The sequence below is a fragment of the Xenopus tropicalis genome, chromosome 4, assembly GCF_000004195.4.
Source record: "Xenopus tropicalis strain Nigerian chromosome 4, UCB_Xtro_10.0, whole genome shotgun sequence".
NCBI classification, from domain to species: Eukaryota; Metazoa; Chordata; class Amphibia; order Anura; family Pipidae; genus Xenopus; species Xenopus tropicalis.
Genome location: NC_030680.2, coordinates 93,773,994 through 93,796,268, shown reverse-complemented (window position 1 = coordinate 93,796,268; position 22,275 = coordinate 93,773,994). Strand labels below are relative to the sequence as shown.

Sequence of the window (22,275 nt, the reverse complement as noted above, 5' to 3'; positions counted from 1 at the left end):
TTTTTGCACCCCCAAGTGACTTTGCCTTTCCTTCTCCTTTAAGGGCAGATGTGGAGATTAGTCGACCTGTGACAAATCTTCGTTGCTGTGAGTGACTAATCACCCTGCAGTGCCATCCCACCGGCAAGAATGTAAATTGCCGATGGGATGGCATATGTGTCGCTACGATTTCCTGAAGTTGCCTTGAGAGGGAACTTTGGGTGACTTCGGGGAAATCGTAGCGACGTGTGGGATGGCATTGCGGGACAACCAAGTCTTGACTAGAGGGGCTGCGTCATATGCTAGTGTAACTTTGGTTTCTCCCACATAGTGGTCAGAGAACTCCTCACTGCATACATGATGTTACTTAATGCATTGGGTCTTTTGGGTGAACCAGCTTCATTGTGTTGCTGGGTTTAAAACAGGCAGGGATGCAGTGTTTTTTAGAATCTTGAGTTTTTCTGACACCCCAACTACATATGGGAGGACCATATGGAAAGCATGTTATGCTTTCCACCTTTACTGGTAGTTTTGTGTTATTGCTTCTTTTTTTACTAGTTTTACCAAAGGCCCAATCTGGATACCTGCAAGTTTTAAGGGCCCCTGTGAGATGTTCCAACTCTTACACCTTAGCCTCTGTGTTAGAGGGGATCTTGTCTGCTCTGTGGTGTAGGGTTCTGATAACTCCCAGTTTGTGATCTGATTAATTCATATTCAGTGAAATCTGTCGTGCTGCAATGTTTTTTCGCCACACAAATCAATTCACCCATCCCTACTTACTAACCCTGGCAGCCATAACACTATTGCTGGTAGTGGCTACAATTGTATTGATATTCTTACTTTTGGTTACATATCCTACTAGTAAAATGGAAAAAAGTCTATTAAAACTAAAAATGAAATGGTAGTTTTCATTGTTGAATCACTATACAACTGATTTCCCACCAAGTTCCTTATTTGCCACCCAGCTCCACCTATGAACTAGGTGGCAAATTGTTAATCAGTTGTGCAGTGATTCAACAAGCACAATTCCATAAACTTGATATAATCTATGGTATATTGATAAATGGGCTACCATTCCATTTTTGGTTTTAATGAATTCTAAGGTATTAATTGTATTGCCATCTGATACTTTCCACTGAATATGAATTTAATCATGGCTTCTAATTGAGTGCGGAAAAAAGGGTTAATTTCCCCTTATAATTATATGTTTTGTATTTTTTTTTTTTTTTTTGCAACCCTTCAATAAATAAGCAGCTGGCTCAGATTTGTACATTTTTTTACCATTTGGATAAGGCTATATCAGATTCTGGACAATTTTAAATGGAATTCAGCCAGGTCACTGTAATTTTTTTTATTACCTTTCATATTTGAAGCAGAACAGAAAGCTTATTAAGGTACTATTATGTATAAAGAGGGTGATGGTCTATTATTAGATTTTTATATGGAAGCTATAAGAAATACTCTTTCAAATAAAAACTTAGGAAATGTTTAAAGAAACATCAGATACAATAAGAAACTGAAAAAGTCCAAAAAAACTGGCACTTTTAAAACAAATCTCTGGATTACTCATTAGAAAATTGTTTGGAAATTGTAAAATTAGCTACACATATAGATTGCAGTGACACAAGGCTTGACCTGACTTCAGACTGACTGCACAAAATTATCCATAAAGCTTGTAGTTATGAGGCTTCACACAGCATATAATAAGCATATGGAGGGGCTGGAAAGATTGGCTTGTCTGTTACTAGATTTGTAGCAAAGATTAAAAAGGCATTTCAAAACATTTATAATAATGACTTGCACAATTTTATCTCTGTACATAAAAGTTTAATGACCTTGGACTTTCTTTGTTTACAAACTGTTATAGATACGGCAGACATTCCATTTCATTTGAAATCCTATTAATCTCAGTGAAAGAGCATCTAAAAAACTGAACAGCATATTGACTGAAAGATCCAAGCAGATGTAGAGGGAAAGAGGCTAATGTGAATGCTTGTTTCATTGGACTTTAGTAAGGTGCACATGAATTCCATTCTTTGATTTCAGGACCAACTGTGGTATTTTGATGGGAGGATTTTCTAGGTCAGGTGCAAGGTGGAATCTGTTCAGTGTAAGTGCCACAGCTACTTTCATTTCATTCATGGCAAAATTTTGCCCAATGCAGTTCCTGCAAGTAAATAGCAATACTTTAGGTACAAATGAGCGAGTGTACAGTTTGTCAAAATAAAGCATCAAGAAAATAGAAACCTGTTGGCTTAGGATTTGTAATTTTAACTGTTCAGCATGGAGTCTGATAGTTGTATGTCATTACATAAGCCATAAGACTATAACTACATGACCACAATCATTAACATATGAAGCAAGAACAACTGAAACTACATTAAAAGTCATACCTTGGTCCTGCAGCAAAGGGCAAGAAAGCATGAGAATGTCTGTTGGCAGAATTTTCTGGGGAAAATCTCAGGGGATTAAATACCTGAGAAAACAGAAAATGAAATCACTGGGTGACACAATATAAAGCTTATAAAGACAGTTTTGACACAATATAAAGCCTATAAAGACAGTTTTAAAATCAGGAAAATGAATTATGGACATATCACAAGATTACTTAAATATGCATAAACAGGGAAGCACAGTCAGATTTCTGTTTGGCAGAGGCTACCAACAGAGTGCTTTTCACTGAAGAACGTATAATTATATTTAAACATACAGCATTCTCTCTTTTTAAAGGGGCTAAATTGTCATTATTTTCTACCTGGATGCATAACCTTAGAAATATGCTCTTGACCATTATGTGCTTTTCTTTTACTTTCTTAAAGACATGGCACTTATAAAAGGAAAAAGGGTACCATATTAGAGAACCCGTCCCATGGGCATCATTACTCACCTCAGTTAGGCTTACATGAATTGTCAGACACAGTGAAAATTACCATAAACCAATCACAGTATATTTGTCTTAAGGTCCCATAACCCACAGAGAAGTAAAAAACCAGTGCAATAAAATGAAACATGACTTTGTATTGAGATACAAAATAAAGCATATCTTAAAGGCCTAGAGCATTCTCTCAGGAAAGCTCTCTGAATTTGTCTATGCAAATACATCAGCATTCTATTTGACAGAAGTGCTATCCTTATCCTGTTTTTATAATGAAGCATGTAAAAGTAGAAAAAAAATATATTTTCAATTCCATCACAGAACAAATGTTCCATACCTCAGGATCTTCCCAAACAGCTGGGTTTTTGTGGATGGCATAAATACTCAACCCAATCAGCGTTCCTGAAAAAAAAACAAGAAAAGATTATACGATTTGTTTTCTCAAGAGAAAGACCAAGCTAACATTTATTTTGTTGTAAATGATGTTTACTATAAAGCAATATTAACATTTGCGGAGTAAAATCCTACATACCCTCCTCACTAAAATACACTTAAGAAAGGTTCTGCCCAAAACGTGTGCTGACACTGCTAATAAAAAAGCACTGCAGTTTAAATTACTGCCTGGAGCCATTTAATTTACTTGTACTGATTTGGTTATACTGTGGTACACGGTATTTTGACTGCCACCGTGCTCAGGCAAACAAAGGTGGGTAAAATGCCCCTATATACCGATAAAAATATGGTATACTCGTCAGCTAAAGCAGACATTCATGATGGCAGTAACAAGCAAATCATCTGCTCACAAATATGATAGCAAGTGTTTTGCCTTTCACCATCATTTTCTTTCTGAGCACCGCTGCAATAGAAATGCCCCATGTGCCATGGGTATAAGGACTGTGAAACATGAAGCTTGTTACCTCTACTCAGAGCTATAATTACATTGCAGGATGCTTCCCACTTTCTACAACTGAGACCACCATAACAACTCCCTAGTAAGCATTTGCTAACCAAAACCAGGGACTTTCAAGTTTCAGGTGACAACAGTTTGCTGAAAACTACTTGTAGCACTTCCCAGTGAACTGACTGCCATTGCAAAAAAAATGGCTACATTGTACCATACACCCTGAATCATAGTCCTAGCTGTGCTTAGGGGAATATTGAAGTCCTTGATCAGCCAGGCAAGTTTGTGTTATCAAACTATTTTTGTTGCATTTTGTATGTTTAAATGTATGGCAAACACACTGTTTTTTTCTGGTGGAGAGAATGCTGCTTACACCAATTCCATGACCCTGAGAGTTCAGAGTGCCTCTGTTTGCTCAGATATTTGCACTGCCTGCATGTTGTTGGATTAAATTGAATCCACAAAAGATATAATTGCTGATGTCTTGGTGATGTTTGTAAACCCCTGCCATCTCACACCTGTATGCCTTCCAAAAAAAAAAATATATATACCTGTATATATAAAAAATTTAAAAAAAGAGCCAGTGCATAAAAGCTCCGGGGAGAAAAGAAATTAAAATGATACAGTGTAGTATTTCTTATAATACATAAACCAGCACCCTTTAGTGTTTTGCTGAACCGTAGATCACTGTAGGACATATAGCGCTAATAAAACATTGTAAAATACCTATTAAAACCGTAATAGGTTAAAAATTCACCAACACTTTCCTTCTCTGCCACAGTGTCAGGTAGAGGCGCCTTCTGATGCACCTCTGAGAAAGTCATTTCACAGATGAAACAGCAGACATTCATCAATCCCACAGACAGACAAATGTAAATGAAATTCAAACTTTATTCTAGGCAAACAAGAAACATAGCCTTCCTTTGCGGAAGTCAACTATGAAAACGATGAACGATGAAACCTGTCAGTCCATAATGTTGCCAGATGGTGTTTTTATTTAATTCACATTTAAGCGTGCTCTGAAAATGTAAAGAAACTAGCCACATAAACTGTGTACCGTGTTACGTCTGGCAAAGTTTAAATATCACTTTTAGTTCATTTCTGAAAACTTTGGTGGATTACTTTTTTCTTATGTACATTAGCTTGTTTGAATTAAGAAAATGAAATTGTCCAAATGAAAAATTTTTTGACACGTGACACCGTTTTGGCAATATACCTCTACAATCAGATAATACCTGCAGGAACAGAGCGACCATCAAAAAAGGTGACAGGATTTCGAAGTTGTCGAGCCACTCCTGGTACAGGGGGATACATACGCAGACTCTCCTTAATGCACATATTGGTGTAGGGAATCTTACCCAGATCCTCCCTGGGAAGAAACAAAGAATTTGCACTGACTGAGAAAATGTAACATTTTTTGGATATTTACATACTTTACATTTTTTTTCAATGCACTTTTGAACAAGAACGGGTTTCCCTGCTTTAACTCATGTCATGGCACTATTTGATGCATACAAACAGCAATTTCCATTTTGACACATGCCACAAGACTGAGTTATTCTTGAAGGACAGATTAGTCTTAACATGTTCAGATTAGTTCCTAAATCTAAGGCTCATATCATATGGGGAGGTGAGTAGCGGCTACTAGTAACAATATTAATGAGGGAGAGTTATGCTCACTACTATACGATTAGTCCAGGTTGCAATGAAGCTGTGACCACTGGAAAAAAAATGTAAACTGATTTCTGGCCAGCTCAGTGTAGCAACTAACTAGTGTCTCTAGCATAAGCAAGTATCCCACTGTCTTTTTATTTGGCCACTGATGACACTCTACGGGTTGTTCTGGAAATAAACATTATGGCAGACACCACTGTTATGAATAAATATACACTGGCAGGTGAACAATATTCTGTGCTCAGAACGATGCATGTTAATTAGTTTCATTGGACATTTACTGTAGGTTTCCCTTGCACAGGAGAGCTTTTTGGGTCTACCACTGTAAGTGTATCACCTCTCATTCCCCTGTTTCTTCCCTTGCTGTCTCCCTTATTCCTCACCCTATCTCCCCCACCCTTGATAAAGCTGACATTTTCGCCTCTTGTTAACTTGACATAATTATTAAAGTTAAGCAAAGGACTGGAGTAGATTTCCAGTGAACTGCCTAGTTTTTACATAATATACATCGCATGGATGTAAGGCTATGTCATTTAATTACCCTGGCAATAAAAGGCTCACCATTCCATTATCTGTCTGTCTCCCAGGACTTCCTTAATCTCCTCCCGACACTTCTGCTGGTGCTCTGGGTATTTGGCCATACAGTATAAGATCCAGGAGATTCCACTGGCAGTTGTGTCATGGCCCTCAAACATAAATGTGTCCACCTCTGCACGGAGGTCCTCATCAGATAGACCATGGCCTTTTTCATCCTGTATGAAAGATATGCACTGACCATAAGGTTGCTGTAATGATGATCCCAGAAATATGTATGTTGATGCAATTATCAGAAATTCCAATAAAATACATTTGTTCCTTAATTGGTCATGGTAAATGTATTCATGCAGTGGGCATAAACAGACTATATAAGATTTTCAGGTTTACCTAATAAAGGGCAAAGAACATTGCAGCTCCATTTCATATGTGTCAATTCCCTGGTAAGTGATTATAAAAGAGCTATTTAGATGTTAACATTTAGTTTTTTTCCCTTGGTTAAAAACATTACTGTTTCGAAAAAATACTAAAGGCTAGTAAATCTACTACTGTAAAAATGAAATCACAGACCCTGGCAAAAAGAAGAATATCCAAAAAATCCAAATGTCTCTTCTGCTGGATCTTTTCCAGTTCCTTTTCAAGCTTCATGGATTCTTTCCTCTGTTGTATCACTTTATCTAGGTTAAAAGAGGAACGGTCTTAAATAGTTTCGAAGGACAACTAAAACTCTAATTTATTAACTTGTATGCTTGTCTGTCTCGGGTAATGTTTTAATGTCTAAAGTTCATTTTCAAGTTAAATACTGCATTCTTGGTAACTGATTAAATTATAGTAAGACTATACTCTATATCTAAGCGCACAGGAGTTCATTTCATTTAACAAAATACCTAAAGACAAACTTATTTAAGGGCCAGTGCAAAGTTATTTAAGGGCTGATCAACTGGAAGTCCACTGGTAGCGTGCAACCATCCATGGGATTTTTATAGCCAACTTGCCAAAGAAGTATATTGAGCTCTTTGTATGATGCTCTCATCATATTCATTTTATTGTAATACATTTGAGGTAGAGAGAGACAGCACTGACACAACCTGTAACCTTTACTTTACTTTAAGGTACCTTCCTGGATTAAACCATGCCTTCACAATACCTGTGTGCTCATGAGTTATTCTGCAGGCTTTTCGGAAGCGATACCCATGAGGACTGAGATAGAATACAGTATCATTATGATAGGGAAAGCATCGAAGCCTGAGATTTGCCACGTAGGAGAGATCAAAGACTGCTTTAATGTAGGCATTGTTACTGTTGGACAAAAGGAAAGAGTATGTGGTTTGAATACTGTGAGGTGAAAAAGTTTTGCAAACTGGTTTAAGTATAAACTCTATGTTTTCCTTGTTGAAACAAAAAAAAAAGCTATTCTTTACTATTATGTAATTAAACAATGTCATTTTTTAAAAGCAGTGATTTGTTTTACATATACTTTGACAGATATGAATACAATCAGCACACTGATTTATGAAACAGTAATGAAGAACCTAAGCTGTTACAAAGTATTAAGTATATCTGGATTTGTTGTTCTAGGCTTTATTAGTCTCTGGATTTATAATAATATGTACAGATATTGCCCTTTCTGGGAACTTACCTGTCCTTCTGGCAGTTGCTGTCATAGCTGAAGGCACATTTCATGATGCTATCTAAAGTCATTAGGCTCAAATGCTGGAAAAGCTCCACTGTTTTTTGTTTGGTAATAAGTTTCTCCCAGTTATCCTACAAAACAAGCAAAAACATATTAACAGAGCATGTGTTTGTTCAGCATGGTTGCCCAGTGAATAGCACTTTTGCCTTGCATTGATGGGTCCTGCATTCCATCCCAGCCAGGGCAGGGGCATGGGTTTTCCTCCACACTCTAAAAACATACAGGCAGATTACTTGGCTTCTTACTAGAATTGACCATAGTTTGTGTAAATGCAATAGGGACCTTAGATTGTAAGCTATTCTGGGGCAGGGACAAATATGAATGATGAATAATCACTGTAGTTGTGTTGTGAAAATATGTCAGGAAATAAAATATAAAATTTGTTTAAGAGTTTAGTAAGCTATTAAACTTGTTCAAGAGGAATGTAACTATTAACAATGATTCAGTAAACAAAGCTGTGGCGCTGGCAATCAGATGCTCTGGGAGCCCACTGGGCATGAAGGCATGAGAGTGATAATTGTGCTTTCTGATGCATTAAAGGGACAGTTCCCATTTAAGTTACCTTTTACTTTGTTGCTTAATTTTTATATATTTTTATAATTTTTGAATTATTTGCCTTTCTATTATTCTCATTTTCAGCTTGCAATTATTGTTATTTTGTTTATTATTTACCTTTCTAATCAGAACCTCTCCAATACCTCTTAGAGTCTGTCACTGAAGCTACTGCCTGGTTGCTAAGGCAAATTGGATTGCAAATTGTCCCAGAAAGTCACTGTCTACATAATACTAAAAGTTAATTTAAAGGAGAAGGAAAGGGTTGAAAGAGCGACCCCCCCCCCCCCATAACTGGAAAGGCCTCATGTCCCTGTAGCTGATCGCTACCTTTTTTTACCTGAAAGCCAGTATATTGCCTGCACTTTTTGATTTTCGAAAACGCTGTATTTGCTCTATTGCGCCCGCCATGTTGGATATCCAACATGGCGCCGCGTAAGGAAACACGCATGTGCGAACCTTGTACCTCCCCCTAGACGCGAGCGCGACCTACTCTGCCCAAGCCGCTCCTGCTTGTGAGATTGAAAGCGCGCTTACAGGGTATGTTGAATGTGCATGCGCTTACTCAGTAGCTGGTCTAAGTGTCCGTGCAGGAGCGAGGCATTCTGGGAGTCTTCTTTACACAGCTCAGCGTTTTTTCTTCCTGTTTGGCTTCTGATCATCTGAACAGGCGAAATATGGGGAGACTTAAGGGCACTAATGAGATAACTGAAGGTATGCCTGCAGCTTGAGATTAACTCTTTACTAGCCTTTCCTTCTCCTTTAAAAGTTAATTTAAATGTAAACTAGTATAAAGCTTGGACTTAAGCTTTCATTATATATGCAATAAATACATGCAGGTTGAAAATCACATGAATAAATTTCAGTGATTCCATGCCCCACCTAGTAATGACTATAACATCAGTGGTTAAAGGGAAAGTTTAGTCAACAATACCAATGCTTAGAGTAGTTATCCCTAACCAGTGGCCCAGGGGCAACATGTTGCTCACCACCCCATTTGATGTTGCTCCCATTGGCCCCAAAGTAGGTGCCCATTTTTAAAATTCTGGCTTGAAGGCAAATTTTGGAAGCACAGAGACAGTTTTTCTCCAAGCAGAGCCTCCTACAGGCCAGCAGTCCACGTAGGGCTACCGAATAGCCAATCACAGTTCTCATTTGGCATCCCCAAAGAACTTTTTTCATGCTTTCATTAGTGTGTTTTTGGCCTATAAAATCAAAATAAAATCTCTTACCAGCATGTCTGTTGTGCACTTAGATATCAGATTTACATATGGCTTTAGTACATCATAATGAAACCCTGGAGTGAGCAGCCGACGGTGCTGAAACCACTTTGGTCCTGTTAAGACCAATAATCCTTTTCCTAAATGAAAATATTTAAAATCATTAGCATATTTATATAAAATTACAAAGAAACACAGATTTGTGCAGACCAAGGTCAATGCATATCTTTATACAGTCATAAGAAAAAGTTTGGGAATCCCAGCCTGCATAATAATTTACTCCACTTTCAACAAAAAAACATAAGTGGTATGTCTTTCATTTCCCAGGAACATCTGAGTACTGGGGTGTTTTTTGAACAAAGATTTTTAGTGAAGCAGTATTTAGTTTAGTATGAAATTAAATCAAATGTGAAAAACTGTCTGTGCAAAGATTTGGGTACCCTTGTAATTTAGCTCATTTGAATGCATGTAACTGCTCAATACTGATTACTGGCAACACCAAATTGGTTGGATTAGCTTGTTAAGCCTTCATAGGCAGGTGTGTCCAATCATGAGACAAGGTATTTAAGGTGGTCAATTGCAAGTTGTGCTTCTGTTTGTCTCTCCACTGAAGCTTGACAGAATGGGATCCTCAAAGCAACTCTCAAAATATCTGAAAACAAAGATCACCTCCGAAGACCTGCAGGAACATTTTGCTGCAGATGGCGTATCTGTACCTCGTTCTACAATTCAGCTCAATTTGCACAAAGAACATCAGTATGGCAGGGTGATCAGGCCCGGATTTGTGCAGAGGCCACAAAGGCCCGGGCCTAGGGCGGCAGAATTTTAGGGGCAGCATGCCACCCCGCTGCAACAAAATGTTTAAATTTGGCTCTCATACGGAGCAGTCGGGACTTCTCCCCACGGCTCCCTATGGGAGTTTAAAGGTGCGCATGTGCACTCGCAGCTGGCGGGGGGTCGCGCGTTCGCGCATGCGCACGGGTGGAGGGCGACCAACAGGGGCAGCCTCGGGGCGCCCAGAAGACAAATCCGGCCCTGAGGGTGATGAGAAAGAATCCCTTTCTGCACTCGCTTGTTGTATGCAAAAGTTCATTTAGACAAGCCACAGTTATTTTGGAACAAAATGCTTTAGACTGTGTGGCTAGTTCAGGCACTGGGGCCCTTGTTAAAGTCAAGAGTCGGATGAATTTAACCTATTGTCAACAAATTCTTCAGGATAATGTTCAAGCATCAGTCACAATGTTAAAGTTACGCAGGGGTTGGATATTCCAACAAGACAATGACCCTAAACACAGTTCGAAATCTACAAAAGGCATTTATGCAGAGGGAGAAGTACAATATGCTGGAATGGCCATCAAAGTGCCCCAACTTGAATATCATCGAAAATCTATGGGATGATTTGAAGCAGGCTGTCCATGCTCGGCAGCCATTAAATTTAACTGAAGAGATTTTGTATGGACAAATGGTCAAACATACTGCCATCCAGAGACACTCATCAAAGGCTATAGGAGGTGTCTAGAGGCTTTTACATTTGCAAAAGGAGGGTCAACTAAGTATTGATGCAATATCTCTGTTGGGGTGCCCAAATGTATGCACCTGTCTAATTTTGTTATGATGCATATTGCATATTTTCTGTTAATCCAATAAACTTTATGTCACTGCTGAAATACTGTTTCCTTAAGGTATGTTATATATTAAAAGGAAGTTTATACTTTGAAAGCTCAGCCAATGATAAACAAAACTCCAAAGAATTATGAGGGGTTCCCAAACTTTTTCATACCACTGTATATAGGAAAGTAAGGGAGTATGGATTTTGCTCTCCCCCTGGCTCTATGTTAGCCCTAACTGTGGACTAGGCCTGTAGAAATATGTGGCTGGTGTGTTCCTCATTCAATTTATACAGGTGTATTGGAGTCAAAAATTCCACACTGACCATGGGGTGTCTGGTGGTATCCCCTAATCAATATAAGTAAGGAAATACCTGTGTAAGCTCTCTATGGACTCTACTGGCTGGAAAATGCTGGATAGTACCAGGAGCCTGAGGCCTCAGCAGAAAAAGAGAAAAAGCAAAAAACAAAGTAAAGTCAGAGAAGAGGGTCCCTGTGAATACGGAACAGATAGTTATACACATAACTCTTGTTAAAGCTCACTAGATAGTAGAACAAAGGCTCCTTCGAGAAGAGTAGGAGATTTAGTACTCCAGGCAGGATCTGTGACTTTAGGGTTATACACACATACACAGAGGGAGACAGTATTATAGTAACACTCCCCAAAAAAATAAAAAACTGATAGCCCAGGTGCATCCAGTGATATATATATCCATATAGTAAAACTCATAAGGAAGACCTTTCTCAAAATGTATATGTATGGCTTAGTTGCCATCAAGTTCAAGATACTGTTAAATTATTACAAAGTAAAAGGAAATTAATTAAAAAAAAACACATGCTGGTATTGCTTAATCTGTGCCAGAATGGGCAATGTGTCAGAATGCAATCAATTGATGATATCAGTCAGACAAGATCTGATCCTGCAAAAGTGCCAGTTTTTTGAATTCACACATCCAGCACTGCTTTACTGAATTACAGTATAATATTCTGCAAAACCTAAATCCCACAAATGATTTCTTATTGACTTATTCTTTATTTTCCCTTTTAAAAAGATTTTCAGTTTATAAATGTAATCTGCACAAAATCAGGACAGAAAGAAGCTCTTACATACCGATCCATGGCACAAGGAAATCATATGAAATGCTGCTCTTTGGTTCTGTAGAAAGAAAGGAAATTTTTGACAGTTTACAGTTGGTCTTTAGTTTTCTGATAATCAGTGTATGTAAAATTAAGGTTTCACTGTATTTAGTCTTTTGTTTAGCAGGTTCCCAGTTCGAAATTAGTAGCTATCTGGCTGCTAGGTTGCAGGCAGTGGTTTGAATGAAAGATTTAAAAATGAACAGGAGATAGAAAATAGAAAAGTAACTAATAAAAAGAGCCAGTAACAATACAATTGTACACTCACATGGTGTTTTTGGCTGAAAAACTGGAAGAAGCAGCTAAAGGAATCAAAAGATTTAAAAAAAAAAAAAAAAATACAAAAAAAAAATATACTAGCTAAAAAGATGCTATGAATTACATACTTAAAGTTAACATAAAGGAAAACTATCCCTTAGGGCAGGGATCCCTAACCTTTCTTACTTGTGAGTCGCAGTCAAATGTAAAAAGACTTGTAGAGCAACACAAGCATCATAAAAAGCCATGGAGGTGCCAAATAAGGGCTAAGATTGGCTATTAGGTAGCCTCTATGCACACAATCAGCTTACAGGAGGCTTTATTTGGTAGTAAATCTTGTTTTTATTCAACCAAAACTTGCCACCAAGTCCAAGAATTCAAAAATAACTACCTGGTTTGGGGACACTGAGAGCAACATCTAAGGGGTAGGCAAGGGCACACAGTATGTATATCCGCTTCTCTCAGCTCGGCATTTTTCCTTCAGGCTGAGAAAAGTGGATCCACTTGCTTAAGCTGCACCGTATGCCTGCAATAAAATCTACAGTAACTGCCCGAGTGTGAACGGAGAATGGAGCAGATCGGAGGTCGGCCTGAAAAACAGCTGCTTTCACGTTTTTCAGGCCGACCCCTGATCTGCTCTGTGTCTGCACTCAACAGTTACTGTAGTTTTTAGTGCAGTCACATGGTGCAGCGTAGGCAAGCTGATTTGCTTCTCTCAGCCTGAAGGAGAAACACAGGCTGAGAGAAGTGGATATGTGCACCGTGTGCCCTTGCCCTTAAACATAGTCTCTCTAAACGTAGTCTCTTGCTTTTCTACATCTTGGTGTGCTTTTCTGGAGCATAGCACATGTGTAGTGTAGGTACACACTGCATGAATTATTCCTAGGCTATAGAAAAGGAAGGCAAAGCCAGAGGAACCCAAAAAGAAAAGTTGCACATATGTAAGGAGTTGTAACTGAACAGAAATTGCTGCAGGTTATGGTAACAGGAACCCCATACCCAAGGCAAACTTAAACAACTAATATTTTATCCAAGCTTTTCTAGTCCTTTGAGTGCTAGAAATCTCACCTTCTCTACCAAATATAACTTTGGCATAATCAGGATGGGTAAGGAAAAGGAATGAAGAAAAATTTCCAAACCATACAGGAAAAGCACCACCATTTTTGTGTGTCCAGTTCACCAGCAAGTCCAAATCCTTTCCATCTCGGCGTATCTACCAGGAATTATATTGACTTTAATATTAAATTCTTACACCTCAAAAATAACATATGTAAACTTTAAACAAATGCTAATACTTCATATACACATACACACAAATGCACATCTTTCACAGAATATATGAGCTTAGCTTAGGCACTATATTGCATCACTGCAGATACTCATGTGTATGACTATCTAGCAATCAGTCTTATCAATCAGTTGGATCTTTGATTTCATTTTTTAAATTGTATTACACTAGACAAAGCATATTTTGCTAGGCTTTCAATAGATAGCCATGGTGGTATAATTAACAATTATACTGGGTACCAGGGCAAGTCTGTCTGCCCTGAGACTGAGAGCACCATGTTCAAAATAATGAACAATAAATGTGCTCTCTCGATTGGAGAATCTCCCATACCTACCCAGATTCCAAGAATAAATCTTATTTTACAAATCAGCAGTTTTGACTTCAGAAAAAAGGCACTAAGTAAGATAGTGATATTATTAATAATATTATTATTTATTATTATTATTCTTTTTAGTAAGGTGAGATGCAAAACAAGGTACTTGTGTAACAATTAATGTAGAAACACACATATTTCTGTTAGCATATAAAATTAAATTTGTAAAAGTGTAGTTTTAATAGGAGATTGTTTGCTTCCAACTATTACTTTTTTTATTTGCATGGGGGGTTGAAGTTTTTGGATGCACCAAACCAGTTCAGGATTTTTATTGATTATTTATATTGTATTGTACTGTACGTGAACACATTTTTGGTTGCTAGGATTTGAGATAATAGAATATGAATTAGCCCTGCAGTATGCATAAGGAAGACCTTGTCAGCCCTTATGTTGCTTGTTATATAGCATTTTAGCAGAGTTAGTGATGATGTAATGGATGCTGATTGGTCAGATGTTAATTGGTGGGGAGGGATTTAATGTTTTTAAACCTGTGTTTGTTTGGAGCTTCTTACTGTATATGATTAAGTACCATGTAGGTATGAAATTCGTAAGGCTGCAATCTGTGGGCTGGTATGTATTTTTTAACCTGTGTTTGTTTCGGAGCTCCTTACTGCGTATGATTAAGCACCATGTAGGTATGACATGCGTAAAGCTGTAATCTGTGGGGCTGGTATGTATTTTTTAACAGGGCTTTAATAAAGATATCTTTGTACTTTTAATTAGGAGTGCAGAATATGTTTATGTGGGACGAATGCCCCACGGATATTGGAGCTTTCTGTGCACTAGCACCAGGTGAGCACTTTATTACCCCTCAGTCTTTGAACCAATTCAGTTCAGGATCTCGCCAAATTCCAGCACTTTTTTCAGGATCTGGCTAAATCCTAAATGCCTAACCTGACCAATTATGAACGCCTACTATTGTGTGACTTTAAATTACTAGACAACAAAAAGTGATATGTTTTACATATAGTGCAAGTTATGGCAGATCTTTGTCAAAAATGCATATGCAAATTAGCATCTGGATTCAGTTTGGTTTTTGACTAAACCCTTTTTAGAGGGTATGATTGTAAAATATTAAGGTTTGAAAATTGTTCCTTACATCAGCAATGTCCCTAAGCAACATATGGACTGGCCAATGCATAAGGGTGGGGGAGGTGTATCCGATTGAGGGGGTATATACAAAGTAGAGCCTGGAACACAAGCACACAGACACAGAAACGCACAGACACTCTCACACACACAGCTAAGACACACACATTCATCCACATAATACACTTTTTAGAGATCAGATTAATACATTCATATATTCTGTTTTATAGTTTTGGTAGGCTGTCGATGATATATCTGACTGGCTAAATATTTTATAAATTGTATGTATTTTTCTGTAACATTATTTCCACACATTAAATATACTTAAAATATCACCCTGGTGAGAGGTATTTGTTGACCATAGAACTTACACAAATTTAATAAATATACAGCAGTGATTACAATGATTCTTTACTGAATTATCAAGGTGCCCGAACAAGGGCAAGACATTAATGCTGAATCCTCATACAGAGGTAGAATTCTTTTGTTTCTACTTGCATATCTCAGATCTCTGAGATCTCAGCTCTTATCATTAGTAGAGAAAACGAAATGGCAGTTCTTGGTAGCTGACCTTTGCATCCTACTGAATCCCATAAAAAGTATGTATTATAACTTTAGGTGACAGCCTAGAGAATTAGTTACTTGCAAATAAGTGTTCATGGCTGATCTGGGATATATACACAGAAGGAACTCCTGTTCCAATTCAATTGATAATGTAAAGAGAAAAAGCTACTTGCAGTCTGTTCTTACCTGATCGACATTACCGAGCAGCCAGTGACGGGGAGGGCCGGGAAACTGCTTAAAAATGTTCTCTTGTCTCTTTTGGCTCAAGTATAGCTGAGTTGCTTTCAGCAGGACAGCGAGCAGACACAGTAGCGCCGCCACCTGCTGCCAAACCAAAGTGTTCCACATGCTGCCGATAGCTGTTTGGTACACCATGGTGCTGTCACTCTCCCTGCCTCAACTTCACAGCTGCGATCTCTCGTCTCTGTTTATTATACCTGCAGGGGAGGCACCAAGGAGAGTGCCGGTCACACCCCCACAGACACGCCTCCTTTTAGGAGCTGTATGGTACAGTCCAAGCCTCATTCTTTTCACGTAAATGAACTTTTTGCAGTTTATCGTTTGTTAATGTTCTTTGGTTATTTGTTTATAGTTATTTTCCCTCCCAATCGGAAATATAACCTAAATGTTTAGCATGTGGTGACTGTCAGTGACAGTTCCATCTTTAGGCTGATGCCACACGTGGCGTATTTTCTAATTCTCTCAGCGGCTGAAAAACGCCTGATATCATCATCCATAGAAATAACTTGAAATGACTCGAAGCAAACCACACAATGCGGAAATATGCTAGAAAACGCCTTAGCACGGATTTTTCAAGCGTTGGCTGAAATACGCCAGTATTTGCACAGCAAGCTATTCCTATGTATACACAAAGGCAGCTGCCAGACCTAGCTGAAATATGCAGCGTTTTTTACTATTTTGCACTATTAGCACCATGAAAATGGGATTTGCTACGTCACCAGTACTAGGCAGAAAAACGCCATAGTTAGGGGCTGTGTGGCTTGTGCGGTGTTTTTAGGCTGAGAAAAAATGCAGCGTAAAAACGCCACGTGTGGCATCAGCCTTAGTTGACAACACGAAGCTCATAAAGTCTGTGTGCCTGAGCCAGTATAAGGCTACATGCAGTGCTATTTGCAGCAGTTATAGTTCTGTACACCTGTCATAATGATCAAGATCTCTTGGTTTAGCTGAGAAGTACAGTACAACCCCAATTTTACGTCTTTCAGGGAACCTGTAAAAATTATGTAAAATCTGGAAAATTGAAAATGACTATTAAAGCAACGTATTCCTCACGCAATGAGAGGTATAAGCACAAGCAGGCACCGTCTGGCAAGCTGTGGGTTCTGGCAAATGCCAGTGGGGTTACTGTAAGATGCCATAGACACTATTTGGGGGGGGGGCTCTGTGGGGCTCTGTGTACTTGAAATTCCAGGGTTTATTTTGCATCCCAGGCCTGAGGATAGATCCAGTTTTAGTCTGACATATGATATTTACCAGTAACGTAACTACCGTAGTCATCCCCAGGCCCAGGTGCATGGCATGCAGCCACCACCCCCTTCCCTTGGATGCACTTTGTGCTCCGAATTAGCTCTGACACAAGTGTTTGGTGGACCTTGAGGGGGTTCGGAACCTTCCACACCCCCAGTTGTTCCACCACTGATATTTACCATGTTAATAACAAGGGTTAAGCAGTGTAGCATTATTATTACACTAATGGGGAGCATGAGTAAGACATCTCTGACAGCCAGCATAAAGCAACAAGTGATTTGTGCATGACTGTGCATCATGTGCAAGCTAAATGGAATTGACTCGTTACAGAGAGAACCATGGCATAGCATACTTCTGGTTAGTATTTTAAACCTCTTCATTTCACTGATAAAAACAGCCATTTTTGAGAAAATCAAATCAAAATTTTGATGTAAAATGTGGGAAAACATTATGTAAAACCAGGGAAAAAACACACATTAAAAGTTTTTGTAAATTGGCATGACAAACAAAAAAAACAGCATCAAACATGGGAAAACTTAAAATTAAGGTACGTAACAATGGGGTTTACTGTAATTAGTCCCTGCAACCCTTTCTTACTGTACCTAATATATATATTAGGTATATATTGATGGGGAATTAAACTTCAGGAGCCAAATTTCAGCTGTGGTGAAACATTCCTTCTTTCACCTAAGGAATATTGCAAAAATTAAACACCTCATTCCTTCTGAGGTTCTTCCAACCCTAGTTCACGCCTTCCTCTCATCATGACTGGACTATTGCAATGCCCTCTATGCAGGCCTTCCAAATAAAGACCTAAACCGCCTGCAGCTAGTACAGAATGCTGCCGCAAGATTGCTAACAAGCCAACCCCGCCATTGCCACATAACACCAATCCTTCGCTCTCTATACTGGCTACCCATAAAATGGAGAATCCTTTTCAAAATTGGGATGCTAACATTCAAATCCCTACATGGCCTGGGCCCCGGATACCTGGAGGACTTGCTGCAACTACGTCACACCTCCCACAATCTTAGATCAAATGGATCCAATAATCTGACCATCCCTAGAGTTCAACTGAAAACCTTTGGATCCAGAGTTTTCTGTCATGCTGCCCCTACCCTGTGGAACGCCTTGCCAAACGGGATCAAGACAGCTCCAACCTTGGACACGTTTAAATCAAAACTGAAAAGCCACCTGTTTAGCCTGGCATTTATGTCCACATAACTTATCTGAGACAAGCTTATGCGCTTTGGGTCCCACGGGAGAAAAGCGCTTTACAAATGTTTGTTGTTGTTGTTGTTGTTGTAATAGGCATTTTATTTCCAAATGCTTTACAATAGGGTTTTCCAAAAAGTAGGTCTTGAGTTTGTAATGAGAATGTCACACCAGCACAATATTCTGGACATTGCATGCAGAGCTTTACAACATTTCTGCTTGTTGATGTTAGGTCAAGGTTCAACAGGTTTAACTCTTGTTTTTGCCAAGTGATCTACACCCCTGGCACAACACTGAGCCTTTATACTTTATATTTCTTTATTGACATTGGCTTGACATTTTCAGTTTGAACTAGAGTCTGACCTCGGCCTAGCAAGTACTACCTGATCTACAACAACATGTGTTCTCAACTCTGCCTTGCCTGCCAATTATGCCTAACTGCCTTGGACTTTATTTAAATATTGCTGAAGCTTTACTCAAGTTGTTACTAGAAATTCTGTCACTTCACCACAAACACCTACCTGTACTGACATTTGTAGTTTCTCTTGTGGGAAATACAGGAACTTCATCCATAGCCTCAACTCAACATTTAACACACTTTGGCATTTCTTTCTGTGATTTGAGGTTTTTTTTTAGCTAAAAATTATAATTATAATAGTCTAAAAAATATGAATTTTAGGTATTTATTAAGAAAAAAAAATACTTTTGCATCTGTAAGCTCTGTGTAGCCAAAATGTAAACTATATATTCAATTAGAGTTTTTAGGTTTTTGTTTAAGGTTGTCAAACCATTAAAAATAATCAGTAAATATATATTTGGCTCAAGGCAACCCGATTAATATCAGGTAGATCAAATAGTCCATTAAACTGAAATGGTAAAACTTAACCTTTATTGTTAATCATTAAAAAAGGAAAAAATAGAAAGATGTGTGTACTCAAATCCCCTTTAAAATTCGCAAAAGGTGATAATCAGATATAGAATCCACTATGAGATGTGGTAGGGCAGCTGATATCTAGCCTTTCAGGTGCACAAAATTACATAGTATCAAAAAAAATGATACAGTGAATGCCAAGGCTCTCAGCACTTAAGCGTTCCTGTAAAGACAGCTAGAAAAAAAAACCTTTTAGTTTGCAACAAATGTTGCCAATTCGATGTGCGATTTTAACTGCAGAGGTGTTATAAAGACTAACAAGAGGCCGGGTGGCTATTGATATTGGGAAGGTGGTGGGCTGATGAATATGCTGGTTTATAGCTTAAAATTCGAGCATATGTGCACTTCTAAAACATATGCTAACAGGTTCCGTTTTTCTTGGTGGGTAAATGAGATGATGGGCAGAAACGCTATACCTTTCTCTCTATGAGGCATTTTACTGTCAATAGATTTGCCACATTAGTGCCACCTTGAACAATATATTTATTCTGCAGAAACCATAAACATACCTGAGTAAACAGTTTTAAAAGCTCTCTCCCTTTGCTTAAGATAGCAGCTGCCATTTTAAGTTGCTTCCTGCTACAGCTCTAGCCATTATAGCTGAGATCACACATTCCTAAGGGAGGGGGGAGGGAATTCTTAGCATTCTGGTGGGAGGGGGGGGAGCAGGAGAGGGGAGAGAGGAGAGAACTGCGCAGACTCTGGCCCAGGGAATTAAGGATGTTTCAAGAAACATGAGACAAGAAATCCTGTGTTTCTTTTGATAGAGGACTGTGCAGCATTACTATAAGTGCTTATGGCTGTATTTACATAGACCTTTTTGATAAAGCTTACTTAGTTTTTACCTTTCCTTCAACTTTAATAAAATTGTGCTTCCCCTAGTGGCAAAGAGACTATAATATAGAAGCCATCTAAAGGTGGCCATACACGGGCAGATTTTAGCTGCCGATTCAGATACTTCAGACTGTTTTGGCATCAACTTTGTTGATATGTAATTATAACACAATACTATTAAGCACAACTTTGTTGATATGTAATTATAACACAATACTATTAAAACAACTAAAAGTAGAGAAACCCCCATATACCCAAGTAAATATACGCATATACCCAAGTAAATTCTATACACCAGACCCAGACTGGAATCTGTAATCAGATGCTTGAGAGGTTACTGTAAGATATTTAAACATGTTTAAATTATTTACAAGGTTATTAAGTTTATAATAACAACAGGGGCATTTATACAATATTATGGTTTTTGATTGAAAACCTTGCTGTCTATCTGTACAGCATAGAACACTGCTGAGCCCTGAAATGGTAAATCAGGTGTCCTCAGCACATTAAGCACTAAAAAAAACAAGATTTAGTAACCAAAAAAAAAAACAAATACCAAGCATTTTAATTAAAAGCATAATAATAAAGTACTTACTTGAGCAGCAAGAAGAATGTCCAGAAAATCAAGGTGCCTTTTTGCTGGCCTTTATTCAGTTTTTGTTTTTGCAGAAGTGTCTCTCTTCTTTGTTTTATTATATTCACTTGGTTAAAAAAATGGCTAGTTAATGTTTTTATTTTTCTTTACCTCAATTTCAGAAAAAGCAGCAGTTATGGTTTTATTTACATGGCCCATTTTTGTTCTCTGCAACCTTTTTCTAGATAAAACCATGCTTACTAGAAAACACAAGCTCATTAGCATTTTTCTGCATGTTTATCTGGTAAATTGTTATACTGTATACCTAAAGCCTAGACTGAGAAAGGTGATTTTTGGATGAGCTAAACGTCCTCCTTTTGTGTAGGGGTGACATTTTAAAAGTTTTGGTGACTTTCATGTATTCTAAATTCCAGATGTTGATTATGTTTTAGGTGTCTATACTTAACAAGGCCAAAATCTAATCTACCCAATCAGTTTGCATCAAGAGACACGTAGGTTCCATTCCAACAAGTAGTGTTGGCTGATTGCAGATTGTAGTCTATTGTTAAAACATTTGTGAAGTACACAAAAGTATCTAGTACATATTTGCATTTACCTTTTATCTTTTACCAAGAAATATTACCATTCCAAACAGACATGCACAGTACAATGCTAATCTGTAGTTATTTTACATTATTCCATAACTAATTAAAGTTAAAGCTGACCAAGGGTTTTTCTTCCACAGCAGCCTTGCTCAGACTAAATTTTAGCTTACAGATTTCAACTTGCAAGAGTTTTCCAGTTAATTAAATCTTTGCATAATAATAAAGACATTTTAATAAAATGCGCAGACAAGGGAGGGGCTGTGGTGATTCTGGATTAAAGCTACTACAGAACTGAGCTGTTGTCCCAACTGTCATTAATAATTATGGCAAACGGATGCAAGATCCCACCATTAAGTTTAAAGGAGAACTAAAAAAAAAGCTTATCGATATGGGAATAGGCAAAAATAGAAGAAAACGGCAGACAGAGATAGAGTCCAGTAATGGGCTAATAGTCAGGACAGGCAGCAGATAAGCAAAGTCTAGGAAATAGTCAGAACCAAGGAATCCACTAGAACAGGGCAAGGAAGGGTACTGGAGCACAGGAACAAGGCAAGGACTCAGAATCAGAAGGGTTATCAGGCATTGGAAATCATGAACCACAGGGTGGCAAAATCACAGCAACAGCTTAATGACCAAGCACTGAAGAAAGGTCAGGGGCAGGTTTATAAAGGGTCTTAATAGATTAAAGAATTGCACATGGGTATAACGAGCTGGGTGGAGAAAGGGAGCAGATGGCAGGAATACAAAAGTACATATCAAAAACCAAAGAGAACCAGCACAGAAAGAGCCTTCAGTGGCTCAATTGGGAAGTACACCAGCAGTCCAGCACACAGTCCAAGGTTTGAATACAGGCAGATACTGAACAGCAACAATAGGAGTCTCTG

General features: G+C 38.3%; 1 protein-coding gene across 1 annotated transcript; it reads right to left on the bottom strand.

Moving 5' to 3' along the window:
* Positions 1–1,784: 1,784 nt before the first annotated feature.
* Positions 1,785–16,135, bottom strand: cyp4b1 (cytochrome P450, family 4, subfamily B, polypeptide 1). The gene is given in 12 exon segments (NM_001126601.1): positions 1,785–2,146; positions 2,373–2,455; positions 3,192–3,256; positions 4,991–5,124; positions 5,991–6,181; positions 6,534–6,640; positions 7,111–7,262; positions 7,603–7,727; positions 9,441–9,568; positions 12,147–12,191; positions 13,499–13,643; positions 15,931–16,135. Coding segments are annotated over 12 exon segments (1,533 nt in total). The 5' UTR covers positions 16,120–16,135; the 3' UTR covers positions 1,785–1,977.
* Positions 16,136–22,275: the final 6,140 nt, after the last annotated feature.